This window comes from Rhinolophus hipposideros, assembly GCF_964194185.1.
Source record: "Rhinolophus hipposideros genome assembly, chromosome: 22".
In the NCBI taxonomy this organism is placed as follows: domain Eukaryota; kingdom Metazoa; phylum Chordata; class Mammalia; order Chiroptera; family Rhinolophidae; genus Rhinolophus; species Rhinolophus hipposideros.
Genome location: NC_138068.1, coordinates 29978809 through 29999648, shown reverse-complemented (window position 1 = coordinate 29999648; position 20840 = coordinate 29978809). Strand labels below are relative to the sequence as shown.

The 20840-nt window shown below is 40.5% G+C and overlaps 1 protein-coding gene across 10 annotated transcripts in view; it reads right to left on the bottom strand.

Annotated features, from left to right (window-relative positions):
* The window catches only part of PLCB4 (phospholipase C beta 4), a 402352-nt gene that overhangs the window by 145717 nt on the left and 235795 nt on the right, over nt 1-20840 (bottom strand). For all 10 annotated transcript variants that reach the window (XM_081033465.1, XM_081033471.1, XM_081033468.1 and 7 more), the window contains one exon: nt 9445-9543. In XM_081033465.1, coding sequence (XP_080889591.1) covers nt 9445-9528 — 84 coding nt within the window. In that variant the 5' untranslated portion in view covers nt 9529-9543. The remainder of the gene's footprint in view (nt 1-9444; nt 9544-20840) is intronic.

The following is a 20840-nucleotide window of genomic DNA, read 5'->3' as shown; positions in this document are numbered from 1 at the left end:
ATATGCCACCAAAATGTCACTTTGGCATATGAATTATTTTGAGCTGGAGACAATTGAGAAACAACAGATGCAGAAAGAAGCCTTCGCAGAGCTTCCCTTATCTAATTAAAAGCAGAACCATCTCAGAAATGAGGATTTCCATAAATCCCCTCTCTGGGGAGCTTTACGGTTATGAAGCAGACGGAAAGTCAGCACTAAGATGAGTCTGCACAAACCTTACTAAAATAACCCTTATCCTCCATTAATTTTCCCACATCTTGACCTTTTCACAATTTACTACCCCTAGAAGCCCAAATCCTATTTTTCTTTGTCTAGTCATTTCTCCACGATGTACTGCCCTTTGTTAAAAATGGTATATAAGCTTCTGAGTCTAACCACTTCTTTGGGTTTCACTTCTTTTCTGTGAAGCTCCTGTGCATGCAAAAGTATGAGCATCAATAAAATTTATTTGCTTTTTCTCCTGCTAATCTGGCTTTTGCCAGTTTAATTCACAAGCCCCAGGCTTGGAAACTAAGAGGGCAGAGGAAAAGTTTTCTCCCCCGAAGTCATTAAGCTTTGGTGTGGTTTGTTATGCAGCAAAAGTTGATACAATCATTGAGTGACATGTGATCCTTTTCAACCTTTGTTTCTTCACATGTCTAACTCCTGCTCTTTCCTCCCTTTCAGACCTCATCACTTCATTCCAGACCTGATGTTGCATCTCCTAGCAGGCTTGGTCCCTTTTGTCCTCTGTCCCTCCCTGTAACTTTACTGTCCAGTCAGTCAAGCTTGAGGTCTGATAATACCTTCTTAGGGAAATTGTCTCTGATTGTTCCAGTACTTTTAGATTTCTCCGTTCTCTCTATCCTTGGGTAACTGTGGGCACAACTTAGCACTCTTTGGTATACATCTCATTTAACACACGTTTCCATTGCTTGAATCAGGCACAGCTTCCTTTTCATTAAAGGCAGTGGCTATATCTTCCTCCAGCTCACACACTCAGAGGCTGATGGTGATGGAGGGCGGGTCGGTAAACTCTGTAATTTGAAATTACTCTTCTAACCTTATCTACAAGTAAAGGAACAAATGTGGGCTAGGGAATCGAGGTATTGAAAACCTGGATTATCCTGGACTTCAGTTAATCAACCTCCCAGTCTGACTTAAGGCAGAGAATGAAAGGTGGAAGGTGTTAAAAGCCACTTACTGGCAGAAACTTTAGGATTCTGATTACGAGTGCTGAGAGTGGAGTGATAATAGCTTTTTAATGTTTCCAACAGTATTCGTTGAAGTATTGGCTGAACAGTTTATAGAACAGATATGGTCTCAACTATGGTGGAGTCTTTGCTCTGAAGAGGTATCCACTGGGCACCTCATACACTGGGCACTGGATACGGCACCTCATACACACCTACTAGGAGCCTCTGGCACAGGTATAGTGTCCCCATTTGAGGTGAGATGGATGCTCTCTCAGACAGGTAAAAGGACTTGTTCAAGGACACAACTTGTAAATGTCAGGGTCAAAGCTCAAACCAGAGTCTTTTGTCTTTAAGTCAACTTACTTTCCGGAACTTTCCAAATCATATAGACCTTTTCTTAAATGCCTCATGCTTGGATGACAATGAACTCTAAGCTTTGGGGGTTTGAGAGAATAGATAACATTATCAGCACTGTTGTTTTAAAGGTTGGTCTAGACTGGAGGAAGGAACAGGACTGAGTGTTTTTGCAAAATCCTGGCTGATGGATTTTTGTAACCTTGCAGCTTTGGATTTCAGTGTTCAAACCAACTGATTTAAGTGCCCAGGTGCCTGGTCATAGCTTTCTTATCATGTGAGGAAGAAGTCACATGGCTATGATGACAAGAAAGGTAACTGAAGGCAGGTGGCCATAGAATCACATAATCCTTAGGTGAAAAATATACTCTTCAGGCTCATGCGTCTTAACATCTCCTCTTTTCTAGCACAAAGATGTTAAGGAAATGGCCTACAGAGATATAACCAATAACTACAACTCCAGTTCACCTTCCTTAAATTAAATTCCTGGTGTCTCCAACCACATTCTCATATCTACTTCATGCACGTTACCCCACCCCCACAAACCAGTCTCCACACAGCTACCAAAGTGTCCCCAATGTAAATTGGATCATGTCAGTCCCTGTGGACATGGTTTCCCTTAACAATCAGAAAGTAAAAGCCAAACTCCTTGTCCTGACTCTACCACTGATTCTCATCCTTGAGTGTGCACTGGAATCCTTTGAAGGGCTTCTTAAACCACACATTGCTGGGAGCATTCACAGAGTTTCGGATTCATCTGTGAGATGGGCCCAAGAATTTGCATTTTTAATAAGGCTCCAAGTGATGCTGACGATGCTGGTTTGGGGACCACACTTTGAGACCTGCTGCTCTCCAGGATGAGGCATCGGCCCACTTCTAAGACTTCTCTTCTTACCATGAGTCCACACACGATGTGACTCCCACCAGGGTGCCAACAGTGGCCCTGGGAGTGGAGGGCTGAGAAAGGAGGAAAATGCATCCATTTGTTCCTGCTTTTGGATAGTTTAGTGTGTTTTTCAATTCCCTTTTTGTTCAATTTATTTTTAACTAAAACTTACGTGATTTCTATTACATGCAATAGTTTCTTAAGTACTACAGAAGATAGGATGATAAATACCGTTTATCTCAGGAAGAGGAACAACATAAGTGCATCCACAGATGTATTTCTTCTCTGGCGTTCTTTTTGTGTGAATCAGAGTTTGCCCAGCTTCCTGGGGCAGAAATCTCCACTTCATTTTACCCTTCTTATTCCCTCTCTCACCTTCTACATCCACCAGGTTAGAAAATCTCCTAATTGATTTTCATATTCAACCTCTTCCCTTATTTCCCACATGTCTGACTGTCTATTGGGTCCTTTAATCCAGCTTTTCCCTCCCAGACTATTCACACAATGAATCCAGCCATACCCACTTTCCAGTCATCATTCAGACCTTATCCGTCCCTGCTAAGACTTCCTGTCGCTTTCAGGATCTCATGCCAACGCCTGGGGCTGGAAAGTAAAGCCATTTGATGTGTTGACACCGCCCATGTCTATAGCTTCAGCTGCTGCCCTCCACCAATCTCCCTCTGTCCCAGCTGGACAAGCCACTTCACCCTATTCCACATCCATGACTTACACAAGCCACGGCCACGGATTAGCCCTCATCTTAACTGCGCTTTGGTTGGCTGATTGACTGGCCTGCTCTCTGAGGCAACCCAGGTCAGTCCCCTGGACCCATTGTCCTTCCAGATTCATCACACCACGGGGTGCACAATACCCCCCTTCCTCATCACAACTTGACTGTGGGGGAAAGTGCAGGGCATCTGGGGTCACATGTTGAGGGCCTGCAGTTTCAAACGGAAACATGTGGACTTAATTTGGTGTATAATAAAGTGATATCAGCAAAATTTTTCTTTTACTTTAAATGTCTGATTCTAAAAGGGACTGGAGCTTGAAGAGAGTGGGACTTGGGGCAAAGCAGCCAAGAACTGAACCAATATTCACCAGGCACATGTAGTAATAGGTCCCGTAGAATAAAGACTCAGAAATCTAACTCTGTTTAACTCACTTCCCTACTTTTTCTCCGGCTCCCCTTACTCCAAATTTGAAATTGTGTTATTTTTGGTTTTGTAATTGGCACCTTTTACACTTTAAATAAGAGATGTAAGTCTCTATGTTATGCACCATCAACTAATTATCAACATTACCTCCCACGGAGACTATTAATCCTCTAGTCTCTTCCATTTCTTTAACCCCTTGTACTTTCCAACATCTGTCTGCCCTCTTACCTTTCACATAGTTAATACCTTTTTCATTCTCCTCTGTCAATAATAATTAAATATTTTGCCTATCTTTAGGTTGATTCTAAAAGCTGAAAGACAAGTATTATCATGCTTATTATCATTATGATGACTTTGTTAGTATCCTTCACTGTAAATACAAGTAATATACCACAATTCCACTTTCTACTCTTTGAGCTCAATATCCTGATCCCGTAGATACACACAATTCAGTTTAAAGGATCCAAAACTTGGGAACAAGATGAAAGATGGCTACCTATCCTTTCCGCATCATACAAGACCATTATCTAGAGACCCACCGAAGAATGACTTATTTCTATAGAATATGACTTTGTTTGACTTACTGTTGGGTAGGGCCCAGATTCTTTGAAGTTAGTTAGATAAGTTACAGCTGGTTTTGTTCTATAGCAATGCTTGTGATTTGTGTCTGGTAGGAAAGATAACCACAGAGGTCAGTTTCATGGCCCTACAGAGGAACAGTCAGTTTTGTATCTAACTGATAAAACTTGTTTCAGCTCTCCTTTCCGGACTATATGAAAACTCTCTTCCTCCAACGTTGTTAGAACTAACTTCTGCTGGTGTCCTCACCGAGGAGTTAAACGAATCTTTAAGTCTAAATACTTTCTACCAGGGTTGTGCTTTTAGTGTTTGGGGAATTATATTTGGAAACTTCTTTACTTCACTGATGAGCAGCGTGGGGTGTGTAGGCTGCTTGGGTCTTTTGGAGCTTCACTGTGTGGCCCACACTTTGATTTCAGCAACGCCTTGGAAAGAGGCCATATTTGGCTTGTCCCACTCGGCCCAACTTTAGGTTGATCCTGTACTTTGATATTTCTCTGGGTTTGACAATTGCCGTAATTGTTTCTGTGTTCTTGGTGGCAGTTGTAAGCACCAACTGGCTCTATTTATGTGTGTAGGGGAGGGGGTTGGAGGAGGGAGGTGGGAGGGGCTAAAGACCAAGGCTTTACCAGAAAAAGACACTCCATCTGGGCAGCTTGTTTCAGATGCAATAAGTCCCATGGGTGAGAAAAAGGGGTGGCCCAAACTGAGATCTGTGATGTAGGGAGGCCTATTGGTACAGAAATGAGTCATCTATAAAACATTTAAATCTCTACTCCAGCTGCCACTAAGAAGAAATGACTGATGACATTGTAGATTCCAACTAAGTGAACTAAAAACTGCTTCTTATTGTTGGGAAAGAAGGATGGTATTTTAAAATCTGGTTATAATGTAGTCTGAGCTGATTGTGCTGTCCAATAAGATAGCCATCACCCGCAGGTAGCTATGTAAGTCTTAATTAAAATTACACAAAATTAAGAACTCAGTTCCTCAGTTCCGCTAGCCATCTTTCAAGTGCTGACCAGCCACACATGGTAATGGGGAGCGCAGATATAGAGCATATCCATCATTGCACAGTTCTGTAGGTGACTGTTTTTCTATAGAAGGACAGCAGCATTCTTCTTAAAGATAAAGATCTTTTTAAATGTAGTTTGTTTTAAGGACCTACATTGCCTTTCAAAGTTATGCAAAAAGGGACGGTCTTGGGAGAGTCTGGATGGGAGAGTTTGAGGTGAAAAGGAAGGCAAGGGGCTCAGGATGAGAAAGGATTAGAATTTACCATTTTTCTCTTTTGGCTTGAGACGGGGATTTTTTTTTTCTTTTTAATTTTTTTTTTGATTGGGAAAAGTGGCCTATGGAAAAGAGGAAAAGGGTAAATTGGAAAAAGCCTCTGACAGAGAGATTAAAAAAAAAAGAAACAGTAATGTGCATCTTGGTGGGAGAGTGGGGCTGATGAGAGGACAGTGAGAAACACCCGTTGGCCAGGCTGACTAATGAAATTGATTCAGCGTGATCTCTGATGTTTAATCTGAAAGCGTGTCCTGTTGTGTGCTGCCACTCTCCTGTGTTACTACTCAGTCATTAGTAGAAGTCTACTTCACATAATGTCCTTGTTTTGGGGATTTGAAAATATAGTGGGTTTCGGAAGAGGAACAAGCTAGAACTGAGGACAGAGAAGTAAGAAGGCCTTGATAATAGGCGTATTCACCAAGAAGTGTAAGCACCTAGGAATCCTAGGAAAGACAGGGGAGGGCCTCGAGGAGTCAGGGGACAGGGTCTTCAGCCCTTCAATATGGACATGAGAGGAACGGCTGAGTTAAAGACATTTGGACTGTATGTGCTTTAAAAAGCACTGCTGTTTCTCTCCTCTGCAACAGAAAAAAATCTCTATTTTTAAAGATTTAATAACAAGCATTGCTTGGAAACAAAATATAGTTTGCATTCAAGTAATTTCTAAGTCACATAAAGTTAAATTAAAAAACAGATTTAGCAGTGGCATAGGAATACAGAGGCTACAATGCAAACTGCTACGTTAGGCAGTTTCTGAAATTTGGGGCTACTTCAAAAGAAATCCCTCAGCAATGCAGAAATAATAAAATCATGCTTAAATGCAGTTGCACTGATCACATTTACTGGCAAGATAATATATAGTTTTAGAAACAGTGGCCAGCAAACGCTTTTTTTTTTCTGTCCTAGTGCATGCTCACCCACGGCTTAAAACACTTTCCTGTCTTCTTTAAAACAACCCATGGAACATAATTGAATGTTTACCTGATCCTTCAGGCCATGGAGATGGTTGTCATATGGTGCTGAAGGCATTTATACCCCATTTATAAGTAATGGTCTCTTTGCTGTGATGCTTTTGGATGCTCTGGTTGGGTCTCCTCTAATTCCAGTTCCCCCCACTTACTGTCAGCTGTCATTTCTCACTGTTGTTCATGCACCAATTGTAGAAATGGACCTTTTATGCTTATATTTTGTTGCTTTGAATATTGTAATGGCTGTGGCTCCAAAGGACAAAATTTTATAGGATGGGGAAATAAGAAACACTGGGACAGTCCAGCTTGAAATACAATTTGGCTTTCTGGTTGTATACGTTGTTATAAAGAGACATACGAGTATTCACTTTATGAAGTTCATTTCATTTTTCTTTTTTGCTTCAAACCCTAGTGAAACAGCCTTAAGAATGTTGAAAGCTTAGCTAGATTGTATTTAATACTTGCTCAAGATTTGTTTTCTCCTAACATGACCTCATCTGTAGAAGAACCTGAAAGAAAAGCAAATACCTTTAGAAGTATAAGTAATCAGTGTTTTCTAAATGTGAGTGAGCTATGATGATTAATAAAACCATCATGAGAAATAAAAAGAATTCAGTGATGATGGACTTCTAGTTCATCAAATCACATTTCACTTTATTTATCAAAAAGCACTTTTTTTCTCTAATAAGTTTTTGCTTATATGACAGTAGTAGAGATACTCAGCTAGTGACTACATTTAATCTCTTTAAAAAGACCTTCTCTGAGTAACTAGAAGCCATGTAGCATTTTTTACTTATTCTGTAGATTTCCAGAGCCTGGGAAACTACCTTAGAAAACCACAAATCTTTTGGGACACTCTAGTGTCCCCTAGTAGCTTTAGGGAGTGATGTGTCTCATTAGCTTATAATAGTGAGCAATGGCCATCATCTTGGTGACGCTGGTGCCAAACCTAGACCTGGCTTACCTGGGAGAAAGACTTGGAAATGCATCCAAGCTAATCTGAGGCCTTCTTTGCTAAATTGTATAAAGTAGAGAAAAGTAGTCAACTGCAATAAACTTACTTTGCATTAGACTTGAACTATATCAAATTGTTGATATTGGTAATTTTTAATTTAAAAGAAGAAAACGTCATATGGTTTACCCTAATATTTTGTATCTGTTGAAGTAGATATCCCCACATGGATCTCAAGGATTATCAAGTCTTCTCACCATTTCAGTTATCAAGAAAATGAACAAACAAACAACAAAAACAGACTGAATTAGAATCAATTCTATCTAAAATCCCTTTTGATACTAGACATCTACAGTGAGTTTGGCACTGTTAGTCCCTGAACAGAGAAAACTAAGTATAGTTCTCGACCTCAAGAAACTCAAGAATATACTAGGAGAGAGAAAAAAAAAACGTTAAATAAAATGTGAATGCAGAGTACCATGTGCAAGGGTAGATAGTGACACAAAGAAGTTATCAATTCTTATTGAATGAGTCAAGGAAGATACCAAAATGGTGGAGTTTCTCATCTGAGTTCTGAAGGATGAAGAGAAGTTCACCAGTCAAACAAGGAGGAACAAGTGTATTTCAGGGACAGCAGCATGCACAAAACATGTACGTAACAGAATAGTTTATTGGGGGAATTGTAAGTGGATTTTTACGGCTAAAGCAGAGAGTGTGTGCAGGAAACTGGTGGGAAATGAGGTTGCAGAAATCAGCCTGAGCCAGATTATGAAAGTATTTCACTCTGACCAGTTTCCTTTATCCTACAATAGGGAGTCATGGAAGCATTTTAAATAGAGAAAGAACAAGCTCTGATTTATATTTTCAAAAGATTACTCTATGATCACAACTATGGGAAAAAAAAAGAAAAACAAAACAAAAGGAAACAAAACTAAAAGAAAACTGCCAAAGAATTAACTAACAGTGGTTGCCTTCAGAAACAGAAATATGTTCTATTTCTTCTTATAGCAGTTGTCCTTTCTGGGAAGCAGTAAAGTTTCAGTCATATAAATTAGCTGTCACTTCAATGTTTTAATTCAATACAAGGAATAGTGACTGCACTAGGGCTCATCCTTTGCTTTTCTCAATTTTGTTTACTTACAAAGCAACTATGGCATAAATCTAGAGAGTATTATAATACACGTTTTGGAAAAACCAGTCAACAAATTCTGAGTCACTTCAGCCCACAGACTCATGAAAAGGCCTGACAATCTGAACATCTGGGAGGACCACCACATACATTTAATTAGCCACTACATATATTCAATTGATTTTGAAAGGAACCAACTTTAACTCTAAACGAAGTAATGACAAGTTTTACATTTCACTTTTCCGTAGAGGCAACAGTTTCATCGCACACTCTTCTCCAATTCACCACAAATTTAAGTGCAATCTAACAAAAACAAGGCATTTACAATGCTATGGAGGCTTCACCCCACCTACTTAAACCTTCTGAACAGATGGAAAGCCCCAAGCCCCTGCTCTATGGAACGTCTGGAGCCATTGCCAACTTGCAAGGGCACAAACGATAAATGACAGAAGCAGAGTCATGCAAAACTTAGGTCAAAATGTTCTGTATAAATGAAATAAGCAAAGCAAATGACTAGCACAAAGTCAAATCACTATTACATTTGTAACAAATAGAAAGTTTTTTTGTAGAAAGCCTGCCAAAAGCACTTTATTAAGCAAAAAATGTTGCTACATGAAACCCATCTGTAAAATGAAGATAATAATAGCAACAACCTTATAAGATTACTGTGAGGAATTAAACAATTACATAAAATGCTTTAGAAGATTGTCTGGCACACCGTGAGCACTCAATAATTTATAGTATCATTTTCATTATATCTGGCACGTGGTAAGTGCTCAATAAATTACAGTATCATTATCATTATTATATCTTATAACTTGCCTCTTTCCAACAATTCCAACCTATAAATCTCAAAGATGTTCCTACTTCTGTCAAAGACTATTTACTCAATCCTGTAATTAAAATGAAATAATTATAAGAAGGTTTTGAGCGAAAAGACGAATAACACTTCTTTACCTCTTCGTATCTGTCAAAAATTGCCCCTTCTTGCAAAAAGGAAGGAACTTCCTTCTGCCAGTTAAATTCATAAGGTTTGGCCATGATTATATTCAAGACCTGAAAATGAAAAAGAATATATCATTAGTATACAAAAATCTAAAAACAACTGAAGATCAAAGGTTAATCACTTTCTATTTATGTGTTTGCAAAAGCTTTTCTTCACACACATAGAATAAGCCCATAAATTGTTTCTTCTTCTCTTCAATCTGACCTCAACGTCCTTTTCCTTGTCTCTAAACCTGGAGAAATAATATCATTAAGAAATGCTACAGGTGATCATTTGTGAAGCTCCCCCTCCCTCTTCAAATCATATAAAATAATAATAATAATAATAATAGTAATCATAAATCTGATGGCATCAGATAAAAGAAAGAAACCATGCACCTAAACCTATATATAGAGATGCCTGCTGGAAAAAGTGAGTGGCTTACAAGCCTGGAGTATTACGAGCCCAAAGATGAATGCATGGGCAGAAGGAGTCCACAGAGTGATGGACTGCAGAATCAAGTGTGGGTAGCTAGGATTTTTTAAATCCCTTGGTCCTTTCTTTAGCCCTTTCTCACCCACTCCTCACCTGGACCACTCAGGGAACAACAGAAGTCAACTTTCCAGCAAAGACTTAGATTATGATATTAAAAGAGAGCCTGGGCGTTGTTCAGGGTGGCTGTCTGCATCTAGGAATAACCGGGCATTCCTTTTATCCACCTTAGCATCATGCACCATGGTGTATGTACAATAGCTACAAGCAGGACATTTTCAATGAAAAGGTGAGTACCCACGGCTCACCAAATACTTCAGCAATTCCAAGAACATGGGAGATACACACCAAACAGAATAAGTAGAACTTACATTCAAAGAAACAGTGAACAGGACAAATAGAACCTGATTTGGGCTTAAGTCTGGCTAATATCCTCAGAGGGAGGAGAAAATGCATTCTGTTCCTAAAACATAACTACAGATTCGGGAAATTTTTTAAAAAGATTGTTAAAATTAAACTTTTAATAGAGTTATAAATAATTTTTTTAATTCAAAGAATTTTTAAAAATGCAAATAATTTTAATGAACATAAAAATATGAATCATAAAGAGAACTCAGATGAAGTAGAGACAAGGAATTCTTACCGAATGTACCACAAAAAGACACAGGAAGTATGAATGAAAAATTTAGAGCTGGAAAATGGAAACAGAAGGTTTAACAACCATCTATATCTATATATCTATCTATATCTATATCTATCTATATCTCTTTTCTTCATTCCATCTTTGTACTCCAGTTACCCACTACACATCTAACAATCTTAAAATCTAATCATGATTAGGCTATACAGGAAATCTCAGAGTTTTTCAAAAGGTAGAAATTACAGTTGTCATGCTCACTGACCACAATGAGGCCAATTTATAAAATAATGACAGAAAGTGCACAAAATTTATACACATAGAAAATAAACATAAACACATATACATACTTCTAAATAATTCTTGAGTTAAGCAGAATTGTCAAAGCAGCAATTATAAACTTCTTAGAAATAAAATATAGGGAGCATCATACATCAAAATCTAGACATATAACATGTAGCCAAAAAATAGTAAAACAATGATTAAGTAAAAGTTAATTTTTTATAAATATTCATATATTAGCTAAAAATTGGACAAGTGTTGGGGAGAGAGAAAGATTGGGGAGAAGGAGAAAGAAGATGAGGGGAAGTATAAACTCACAACATTCATGATGAAAAGGGGGGATTTAATTACAAACAGGAAAAGGTGAAAACTGTAACTATGTGTAGTGCAAGCTGAACCAAAATATCTGACAACCTAAAGTGGATGTTTTTCAAAGTCATAAAAAATTAATTGGCTCAAGAAAATGAGAATTCTTAAATATACCAGTGACCTAGGAAGCAATTGATAAAATAATACAATATTAGAGCCAGACAGTTTTACAGGGGAGTTCTCCCAAACCTTCAAGGTTAATTCTGGGTACCCACATTTTTCCAGGACATAAAAAAAAAGTAAAGCTACTACCTAACACATTTCACAAGTCCCATTATCAGATCCTATCAACCATACCCCAAGGTGCCCAACAACAACAACAACAACAATAATAACAACAACAAATTAACTGACTCTAAAGCTCATTCTTACAGAGAAAAAAATCTGGCTAAAATATGAACAAATCTTTTCCACAAAGTTATTGAAAGTATAATCTGGGTTGCTTCAACACTGAACAACAACAACAAAAAAATGTGATTCACTCCCTAAACAGATTCAAGAGAAAAGTTTATTGTAAGCATATCATGGCACACCGTGTGAGGTAAACTTGAATGTGAAAGGTCTCTAATACATACCATCACATGAAAACAGGAAACCACAGAATGATACAAAACATGAACACTGTGATACCATTTACCTAAACACAGTTATAGGATGATACCACCAGTATAATAGCATGTATGTAAATACACACACACATACACACACACACACAAAACAAATACGAATTTCTCATTTTGTTTTGTTTTTTAAGGAGGGCACAGCTCACAGTGGCCCATGCAGGGGTCGAACCAGCAACCTTGGTGTTACTAGCACCACTCTTTAACCAACTGAGCTAACCGCCCCCCTCCCTTGTATTTCTCTAAGTATATATGTGTGTATATAAATTATTTAAAAGTTTGGAAAGAACCTTCCAAATTTTATGACCCTGCTTATTTCTGGGGAGGAAATAAGGACTGGGGCTGAAAATCAGGGTATCTTTAGTGTTAACTCTGTGCTGGACATTTTTATTATAGGAATATAGTCTTACATTTATGTGCAATTGTATACATAAAAAAGTATGCAAATTTTTAAAAGGAAAAAAGGTTGAGATCGTACAGATAGGTAAATGTATTATTCTTTAGTCCCAAACAATTTAAAGTAGATGAAGAATACATTAGGTTATACTAGGTTACGTTTCAAAGTAGCTTTCTCACAATGGCCACTGTTTGTTTGAGGAGGAATTACTCCATTACTCACTACTGACCAGGCTAAAAGCTGGTGAAAGCATGAAGGACATTCTAACCAGGCCAGCTGAGGAGGGAAGCAGCCCTGCATTCATCAGCACCAGGGCCTCCTACGTAAAGCCAAGAAGACAAGCCAGGATACAGAGTGGGAGGAGGGGGAAGTGCTTTTCCCTAGTTGGTCCACGTTTCTGTATCTCCCACAATAACGTTATCTGGGTCTCTCTTCCCATCTCTGTCACTGTGTTCCTCTCAGTTTGTCTTCTCTGTGTCTTTCCATGTCTATTTCTCAGTTTCTGTTGGAGAAACACACACACACACACACACACTCACACACACACACACACACACAGTAAAGTAAATATAATGTGAGTTAGGTGCCCCTTTGTGCCTTCCACTTGTTGCATCAGGGGAACGCTCTGTCCCGGTGGCACCCAGACATTGACTCCCCAGTCAGCAGGAGTAAACTCAGGAAGGCCTCACCAGCCCCCCTGGTTGAACAATAGCTGACCGGCCAGTGGAACGCACAAATAGGATAACGTAGGTTGCCCTGTGGCCGTAGTACCTCATGTACATTGTGAAACTGCCGGAATCATGTCCCCCTGCTTCCTACCCTAGATAATTACCCTGAAACTTGTGATTCATTGTCCCCATGCTTGTTGATTGTAATCGCTATGGCCTACCACTCTTCCCTGACTGGTAATCTATTGGAAAAAACCCTATATAATTAGTGTCCGGGGGGAGCTCTAGTCAGAACTCTCTGACAGGGACGCTTGCCGGACACACCAGAAGCCAAGACGCTGTCTCGGTTCCCCAGCACCTAGGAAACACTCTTTGGGTGGTGAGAACTCACTGCTGCTCTTTGTTTTACTTTGGTTTTATTCTGTCTATCTTACTTATTGCCTCACTTAATAAATAGTATTTTGCTGTCTCAACTCCATATCAGTGTGCATGGTGAATGCGTATTCGACACCCAAATTCTGTGGCCACTTAAAACATAGCCCCTGGCTGCTACATTTTGGTGCTGTGAGCAGGATACGCAACCACCATGCCATTTGGGAGGAAAGGAGATCTTGAGGCTCCCGTGCCCCTTGTGATGGGTTGGGAAGAACTCCCGTATTCTCAGCTGGCCCAGGAATGGGCTCGGGGCTCTGGCCTTGCTGAAAACTGGGATACAGGGGTTGCTAACGCCGAGCCTCCGCCGTTGCTGCCGGGCCTGTAGGCTGTCAGCACTACAGAAAAGAAGTCAGTTGCTTGCCGCCGTTGGGCAATTCTAACTGCCTACCGAAAGATGAAGAGAAAACAAGGAAAGCCTGCTTCAGGAAAAACTGGAAATGGAAAAAAAAAATGTGACTTACAAAGTCGTTTGTCCATGCTACCATGTCAGAATTCTATTTTGGCTGATCATAATTACCAGAGTATTGCTGAGACTGCAGCTGTTAGAGTTGCAAAGTATAAATATAAAAAAGGGAGAGGAAAGGTAAATTCTAAGAAGGTACATGCTGTTACAGCCTCTGCTAAGGCAGACTGGGATCCCGGTACTTGGGATGGGGATATTTGGGACGATACAGATGATGATCAGGAGGGTTGGGATGAACTGGAGGAAAAGGCTAAACAGGGAAATGAGGGAAAATATCTGTTTGGTGCACGTCCTATTGTGCGCCGGTGGGGAGAGAGGGATATGGCTACAGACAATGTAGCAGGGAAAACAACTATTGAAGATTTTACCCAACAAGAGGTTAAAGACATATTATCTAGATTTACCCAAAGACCAGGTGAAGTTTTAATCACCTGAATGATCCGAATAGTGGATCCAGGGGCTGGAGGAATAATGTTAGATGTCACTGATTGCTTGAAATTTGTATCTGTAACCTCCAACCCACATATGCAGGCAACTCTTAGGGAATATCACGCTCAGGATCAGGGCAGACAGACTAATTTGTTAGCCCTTGCAGCACAGGGCTGTAACCAGCAATATCCAACTGACACTTCACGATCCTCTAGCGACCGTCCATGGTCTACGCTTCGAGACGGTATTATGAAATTAAAGGAAGACTGCCTGAAAACTGCTATAATGGTTGGAGAGGCGGATGTATACTTTGACACCCCCGTGGGGGTCCGCATCATAATGTGTTGGTGCGCACCACTCTGTCTGCTCACAGGAACTTGATGATGACTTTTCTCCTGAGTGAAACCGGGAGTACACTGGGAGCGGTCCTAGATAGAATGACCCAGTTAGGGGATATGGAGGATTGGAGAGAGAGCGCACACCCTTCCAAACGGCAACCCCCAAATCTTAGCAAGGTCTCTAGAAGACACATGTTTCAGGCCTTGTTAAAGGCTGGAGCAAAAAGAGAGGAAATAGATGGGATTCCAACTTCTGATATGTGGAAGCTATATAACGAAAAGATAAAGCATGCAAGAAAGGCAGACATCAGAAAGGGGAACAGAGAGAGAGAGGTAGAAGAACTGGAGCTTATGGGATCTAGCGCTCAGTCACCTCCACGTCAGGGTTTATAACCCTGATTTTAACCCTTTTCTCCAGGCTGCCCCGTAAGGATCAGGCCAAACTCTGGTGTCAATTAACATTGATAGAAGAGATTATCGCCCACATATTGATTTGACTATTTATTGGAAAAATGGGTCCCATATTGTAGCTAGAGCTTTAATTGACATCGGAGCGGCGGCCTTTTTAGTTTATGGGAATCCACAGAAATTTAAAGGCCGCTCCTTGACTATAACCGGCATTGGGGGTGCCGAAATTACAGCTAAACAAGTTACTCTTACCATGAAGATTGGGCAGTTTCCCAAAAGAGAATATTCTGTAGTAATAGTTCCCATTAAGGAATACATAATTGGGATAGACATTCTTAGAGGGATGTCCCTAAATTTAGAAGATGGGAAATATCAATTTGCAGTATAGGCTTTCAAAATTCTGCCTGTTACGGTGGGGCACCTACATGTGACTCCAGTTGAAATACCTGAACCTATTAAAATTGTGACATTGAAACAATATCAGATTCCTGGAGGACAACAAGAAATTACGGATACAATACAAGATTACGTAAAAGCTGGAGTCTTGGTGCCCACCATCTCTCCTTGGAATAGTCCAGTCTGGCCAGTGAAAAGACAGATGGGTCCTGGCACATAACTGTAGATTATAGGGGAGTAAATAAAATCACTCCACCTTTATATGCTGCTGTATCTGATACTATTACTTCAATTGAACGTGTGTCCAAAAATTTCCAGACAACTTTTATGCTGTTGTTGACTTGGCTAATGCATTGTTTACTATTCCAATTGATAGTAAGTTTTGGCCTCAGTTTGTCTTTACATGGAATTGGAGACAATATACATTCACTCGTCTCCCACAGGGGTATCTCCATAGCCCTACGATCTGTCACCAGATTGTTGCAGAACAGTTAGATAAGTTTCTTTTGCCTGAAGGGGTGCAGATCACACATAACATTGATAATATTTTAATACGGACCCAGTCAGAACAGCACACACAGGTCATTCTAGAAGATTAATTCGGCATATGAGACAGAAAAGCTGGGAAGTTAATCCAGCCAAGATTCAAGGACCAGCTGAACAAGTGAAATTTTGGGGATTTAATTGGAACAATGGACCTATGTCCATTGGAAATCCTCCCAAAAGCGAGGCAGAAAATTTTAGATTTCCCAGTCCTGAGGACTAAACTTCAGGAAGCTCAGAAATTTATAGGGCTATTTGGCTACTGGCGAGCCCACATCCCCCATCTGGGAAGAATTTTACAGCCATTATACAAAGTTACTAGGAAGAAATATAAATTTGAATGGGGGGGGGTGAAGAAACTCAGGCTTTTAAACAAGTGAAAATGGCAATCCAAACAGCTTTGGATCTTTGGCCCATGCAAGATGGACCAATTGAGTTTCATGTAACTGCCTCTAGTCAATACGCTAACTGGAGCCTATGGCAGATGCAATCAGGGGAAAAGAGTGCCTCTTGGTTTCTGGTCACGAAAGCTTCCAGAGGCCGGGCAATCTTGTAACCGCTTTGAACAGCAGCTCTTAGCAATATACTGGGCATTAATTGAAACTGAACAGCTCACAATAGGACATGATGTCCTATTAAGGTCCCGTATCCCTATTATGACTTGGATTAATAGTGACCTAGTGTCCCATAAAATAGGGCATGCACAAGAAGCTAGTATAATCAAATGGAAATGGTATATCCAGAATAGAGCAAAAGCAGGGAAAGGAGGGGTTGCTAAATTACATGAAATAATAGAGGAATTAACTGATGGCTTTGTTAAGCCCCCACTCGTATCAGGACTTTGGAGACAAAGGGCCGAGGCGGAAGCAGCCAATTAGCTGAGCTCCAGGCAGTGCACCAGGCCCTTAAGCAAGAACAGGGAGGGCAATGTCATATTTGTACTGATTCTTGGGCAGTGGCGAACGGATTAGCCACCTGGATGCCCACATGGAAAAACAATAATTGGGAGATCCACGGAAGAGAAATCTGGGGAAATCTAGTATGGGAAGAAATCTGGGAAATTGTACAGAAAACTAACGTATCTGTTTTTCATGTAGACGCCCATACTAAGAAGGATACGCTTGAATGTCAGCACAATTGAACTGCTGACCGACTGGCAAATATAGCCACTGTCTCGCAAGAAGATCACAAGGAAGCTGCCCTGGTAAAATGGACCCATTACCAAACTGGACACCTAGGGCCACAAGCTATGCACAGGTGGGCACAGCAGCGGGGAATTCATATTCCCCACTCAATATTAAAGGAAGTTAATAATCAATGTGAAATATGTCAAAAGGATCCACAATGGTCCACTCCAAAAATTGTAACAGGGGAATTGTCCAGAGGCAATATGCCTGCTCAAATTTGCCAAATTGATTATATTGGCTCATTACCAAAGAGTAGAGGATGCCAATATATTTGCACCTATTCTGGAGTATTAGTGGCCATTCCTTTTGCTCGTACCACTCAAAAGAATACTTGCAAATTATTCAGGCCACTCAAAAAAATACTTGCAAATTATGGAATTCCAATTCAAGTGCAGAGTGATAATGGATCCCACTTTAAAGGTAAGGAGATACAGGCATTTTGCCACCAACATGGAACAGAATGGTTGTATTACATCTCTTATTATCCACAAGCGTCAGGCTTAATTGAAAGAACGAATGGCTTACTAAAAGAGAAATTAAGGAAACTGGGACAAAATTCTTATCAACATTAGAAAGATAATTTACCTATGGCCTTACAACAGTTAAACAACAGACTTCTAGGAGATACTACTCCCCTCGGCCGTATGTTAAACTCCTAATGGCCCACCAGAAAGACATCTGAACAAAGTTTACAGTGGTGGGCCATAGATGAATGTGCCAACCCCCATATTTGGGAACTCTAGAGTCAGCAAGCAATGATCTAAGGACGCTGGGAGCGATTGATACACTGCCTGAGTGGATTGTCACCGTCCCCACAGGATTGGGAATTAAGATTCCCACCGGTCATTTCGGCTGGATTGCACCTCGATCCAGCTTGGCAGTAAAAGGACTGCACATAATGGCTGGAATAATTGATGCAGGTTATGTTGGTATAATTCAAGTATTACTGCATGTTACATCTGAAGCCATCACCCTCAATGCACAAGTCTGCATTGCACAATTAATTATAGTCCCCTATCTGAAGGGGCAATGGCATCAGTTAGATGCCTCTCCTCCTGTAACAACCAAAACAGGAGGATTCGGCTCCACTGAGCTAAAGGGAGAGACAAGAGTATGGGTCAGGCCCCTGCCGCTCCTCTTAAGGCCCAAGTGTTTGCCGAAGGAAGTACAAATACCTTTGCACTATGTTCCCTGGTCAAGAAAAAATTGAAATTCTGCCCTCTAATCAAATGTTTCTTCGGGAATAAACAGTGGTCTTGGAATTGGACAGCCCTAGCCTTGCTGATTCTGACTTGGACGGCACCAGCGGACTCCGGACCCATCGCCTTCCAACGTGATAAAAACATCTGGATCTACCTAGCCAAGAATGTAATGAATGTTTCGCATTTCTGCTTGACTGAAGGGGCATACGTTGAACAAACTTTATCTTCTTGTTTGATAGGAGTGTGCCTCCCCAATTGGACTCAAGCTATAAATTTGACCAAAGGTCCTTTACTGAGAGAAAAGTATATTGATGTAAATCAATTAGGCCTCCCTTACCCCTGTAAGACATTTGATATGTTTTCTATCCGGGTTCAAAATGTGACTTCACCTTGTGATTGTGTTTTCTTTACCAAAGGTTTCAAACGAATTAAAGATATATCTCATTTTGATTGTAATATTATTGTTAGGGTAGGCCGAGTAATTTCCTACATAAAATTACATTCTGGATGGTTTTTAATCTGTGGCAGGACGGCCTATTCTTATATACCTGCTAATACCACAGGGGGGCCCTGTACAATAGGGCGATTTACTGTATTCATGTCTCAAATGAGTTACATGAGCGTGACGACCCCTGTAATCAGAGAAAGACATAGCCTACCCCCAAATTGTGTATCTGATCTGTCCTTATTTAGCCCCGCAGAATATGTTTCCCTTAGTTTGTTTGTTCTCCCAGCCATGTCCATTGCTTTAAATGCTGAGATAAGTCATTTAGCATGTAGCATGGCTAAGGCCATTAATGCCACTTCTAAAGCTATATCAGAAATTAATCAAGAATTAGGTGAAGTTAGAGAACCAGTATTGGAGAACAGGGCTGCTATTGATTATCTCCTGCTGAGACATAATCATGGGAGTGAAGAGTTTAAGGGAATGTGCTGTTTCAATCTGTCTGATAACTCCTGGCTAATTGAAGAATACCTCAAGGACCTGCATGTTTTGTCCGAACGAATTACGCAGAGAAAGGGCTTCTTTGGCCTGGATTTATCTGCTATTCCAAATTGGATCAGGTCTTGGTGGCCAAATTTTAAAGAATGGATATATTTGATTATTGCTTTTATTGCTATTGCGTTATGCACCTGCTGTTGTATTCAATTATGCCCATTGTGTACTCAAGCACGTACTCTATGTAATTCTCACCGCCAACAACCATAAAAAAACATTCCCCAAGCAGAAGTCCCAAAGGGTCAAGGGAAGAATGTAAAGTAAATATAATGTGGGTTAGGTGCCCCTTTGTGCCTTCCACTTGTTGCATCAGGGGAACGCTCTGTCCGGGTGGCACCCAGACATTGACTCCCCAGTCAGCAGGAGTAAACTCGGGCAGGCCTCGCCAGCCCCCCTGGTTGAACAATAGCTGACCGGCCAGTGGAACGCACAAATAGGATCACGTAGGTTGCCCTGTGGCCATAGTACCTCATGTACATTGTGAAACTGCCGGAATCATGTCCCCTGCTCCTACCCTAGATAATTACCCTGAAACTTGTGATTCATTGTACTTGCTGATTGTAATCGCTATGGCCTTAGCACTCTTCCCTGACTGGTAATCTATTAAAAAAATGCCTTATATAATTAGTGTCTTGCGGGGAGCCCTAGTCAGAACTCTCTGACGGGGACGCTCGTTGGACACACCAGAAGCCAAGACGCTGTCTCGGTTCCCCAGCACCTTGGAAACACTCTTTGGGTGGTGAGAACTCACTGCTGCTCTTTGTCTTACTTTGGTTTTATTCTGTCTATCTTATTTATTGCCTCACTTAATAAATAGTGTTTTGCTGCCTCAACTCTGTCTTAATGTGCATGGTGAATGCATATTCGATACCCAAATTCTGTGGCCACTTAAAACGTAGCCCCTTGTTGCTACAGACACACACATCCTTCACCCAAGGCAGCTTGGAAGCAAGCTTGTAGTGCAATCATGTGCATTCATGCCTTCTATGCCATAAAACAGATCTACAGACAAAAACAGACCTGCAGACCCTCTCCAGATGTCATGGATGTGTCGTTCAGTGATCTGTAATAAGAATAACCAACCACAGGGACCCAAGTGCTAGCATTCAAGACAGATGAAAAAACAATATGGTGGCCTCCCTGGTTGACCAGACTGTGGAGAAGAGTGGGTGAAACACCTATCTTCTGCACACCTTTATGTGCTCTCACTCCTGCCAACTATCCCTTTCAGTATTTCCTTTTGGTTTCACTTTAAAGGGAACAGCAAGCGATAAGAGGCGTTTGATATAAAAAGCTCTATCAAAAATGAAAAGAAAAAGAAAGCTTATATCAACTTGCATTCTATTTCACTAGTTTAACTCTGCTTGTCCCAGAATCTTTTCAGTGAAAGAACACACAACACAAGTCCTCAGTACATGATGTTACTCAGATTTCACTACTATCCTTACTACTACAATATTCATCTCTACCTGGGGTACTAATTTCATCATAATGGTCTCATT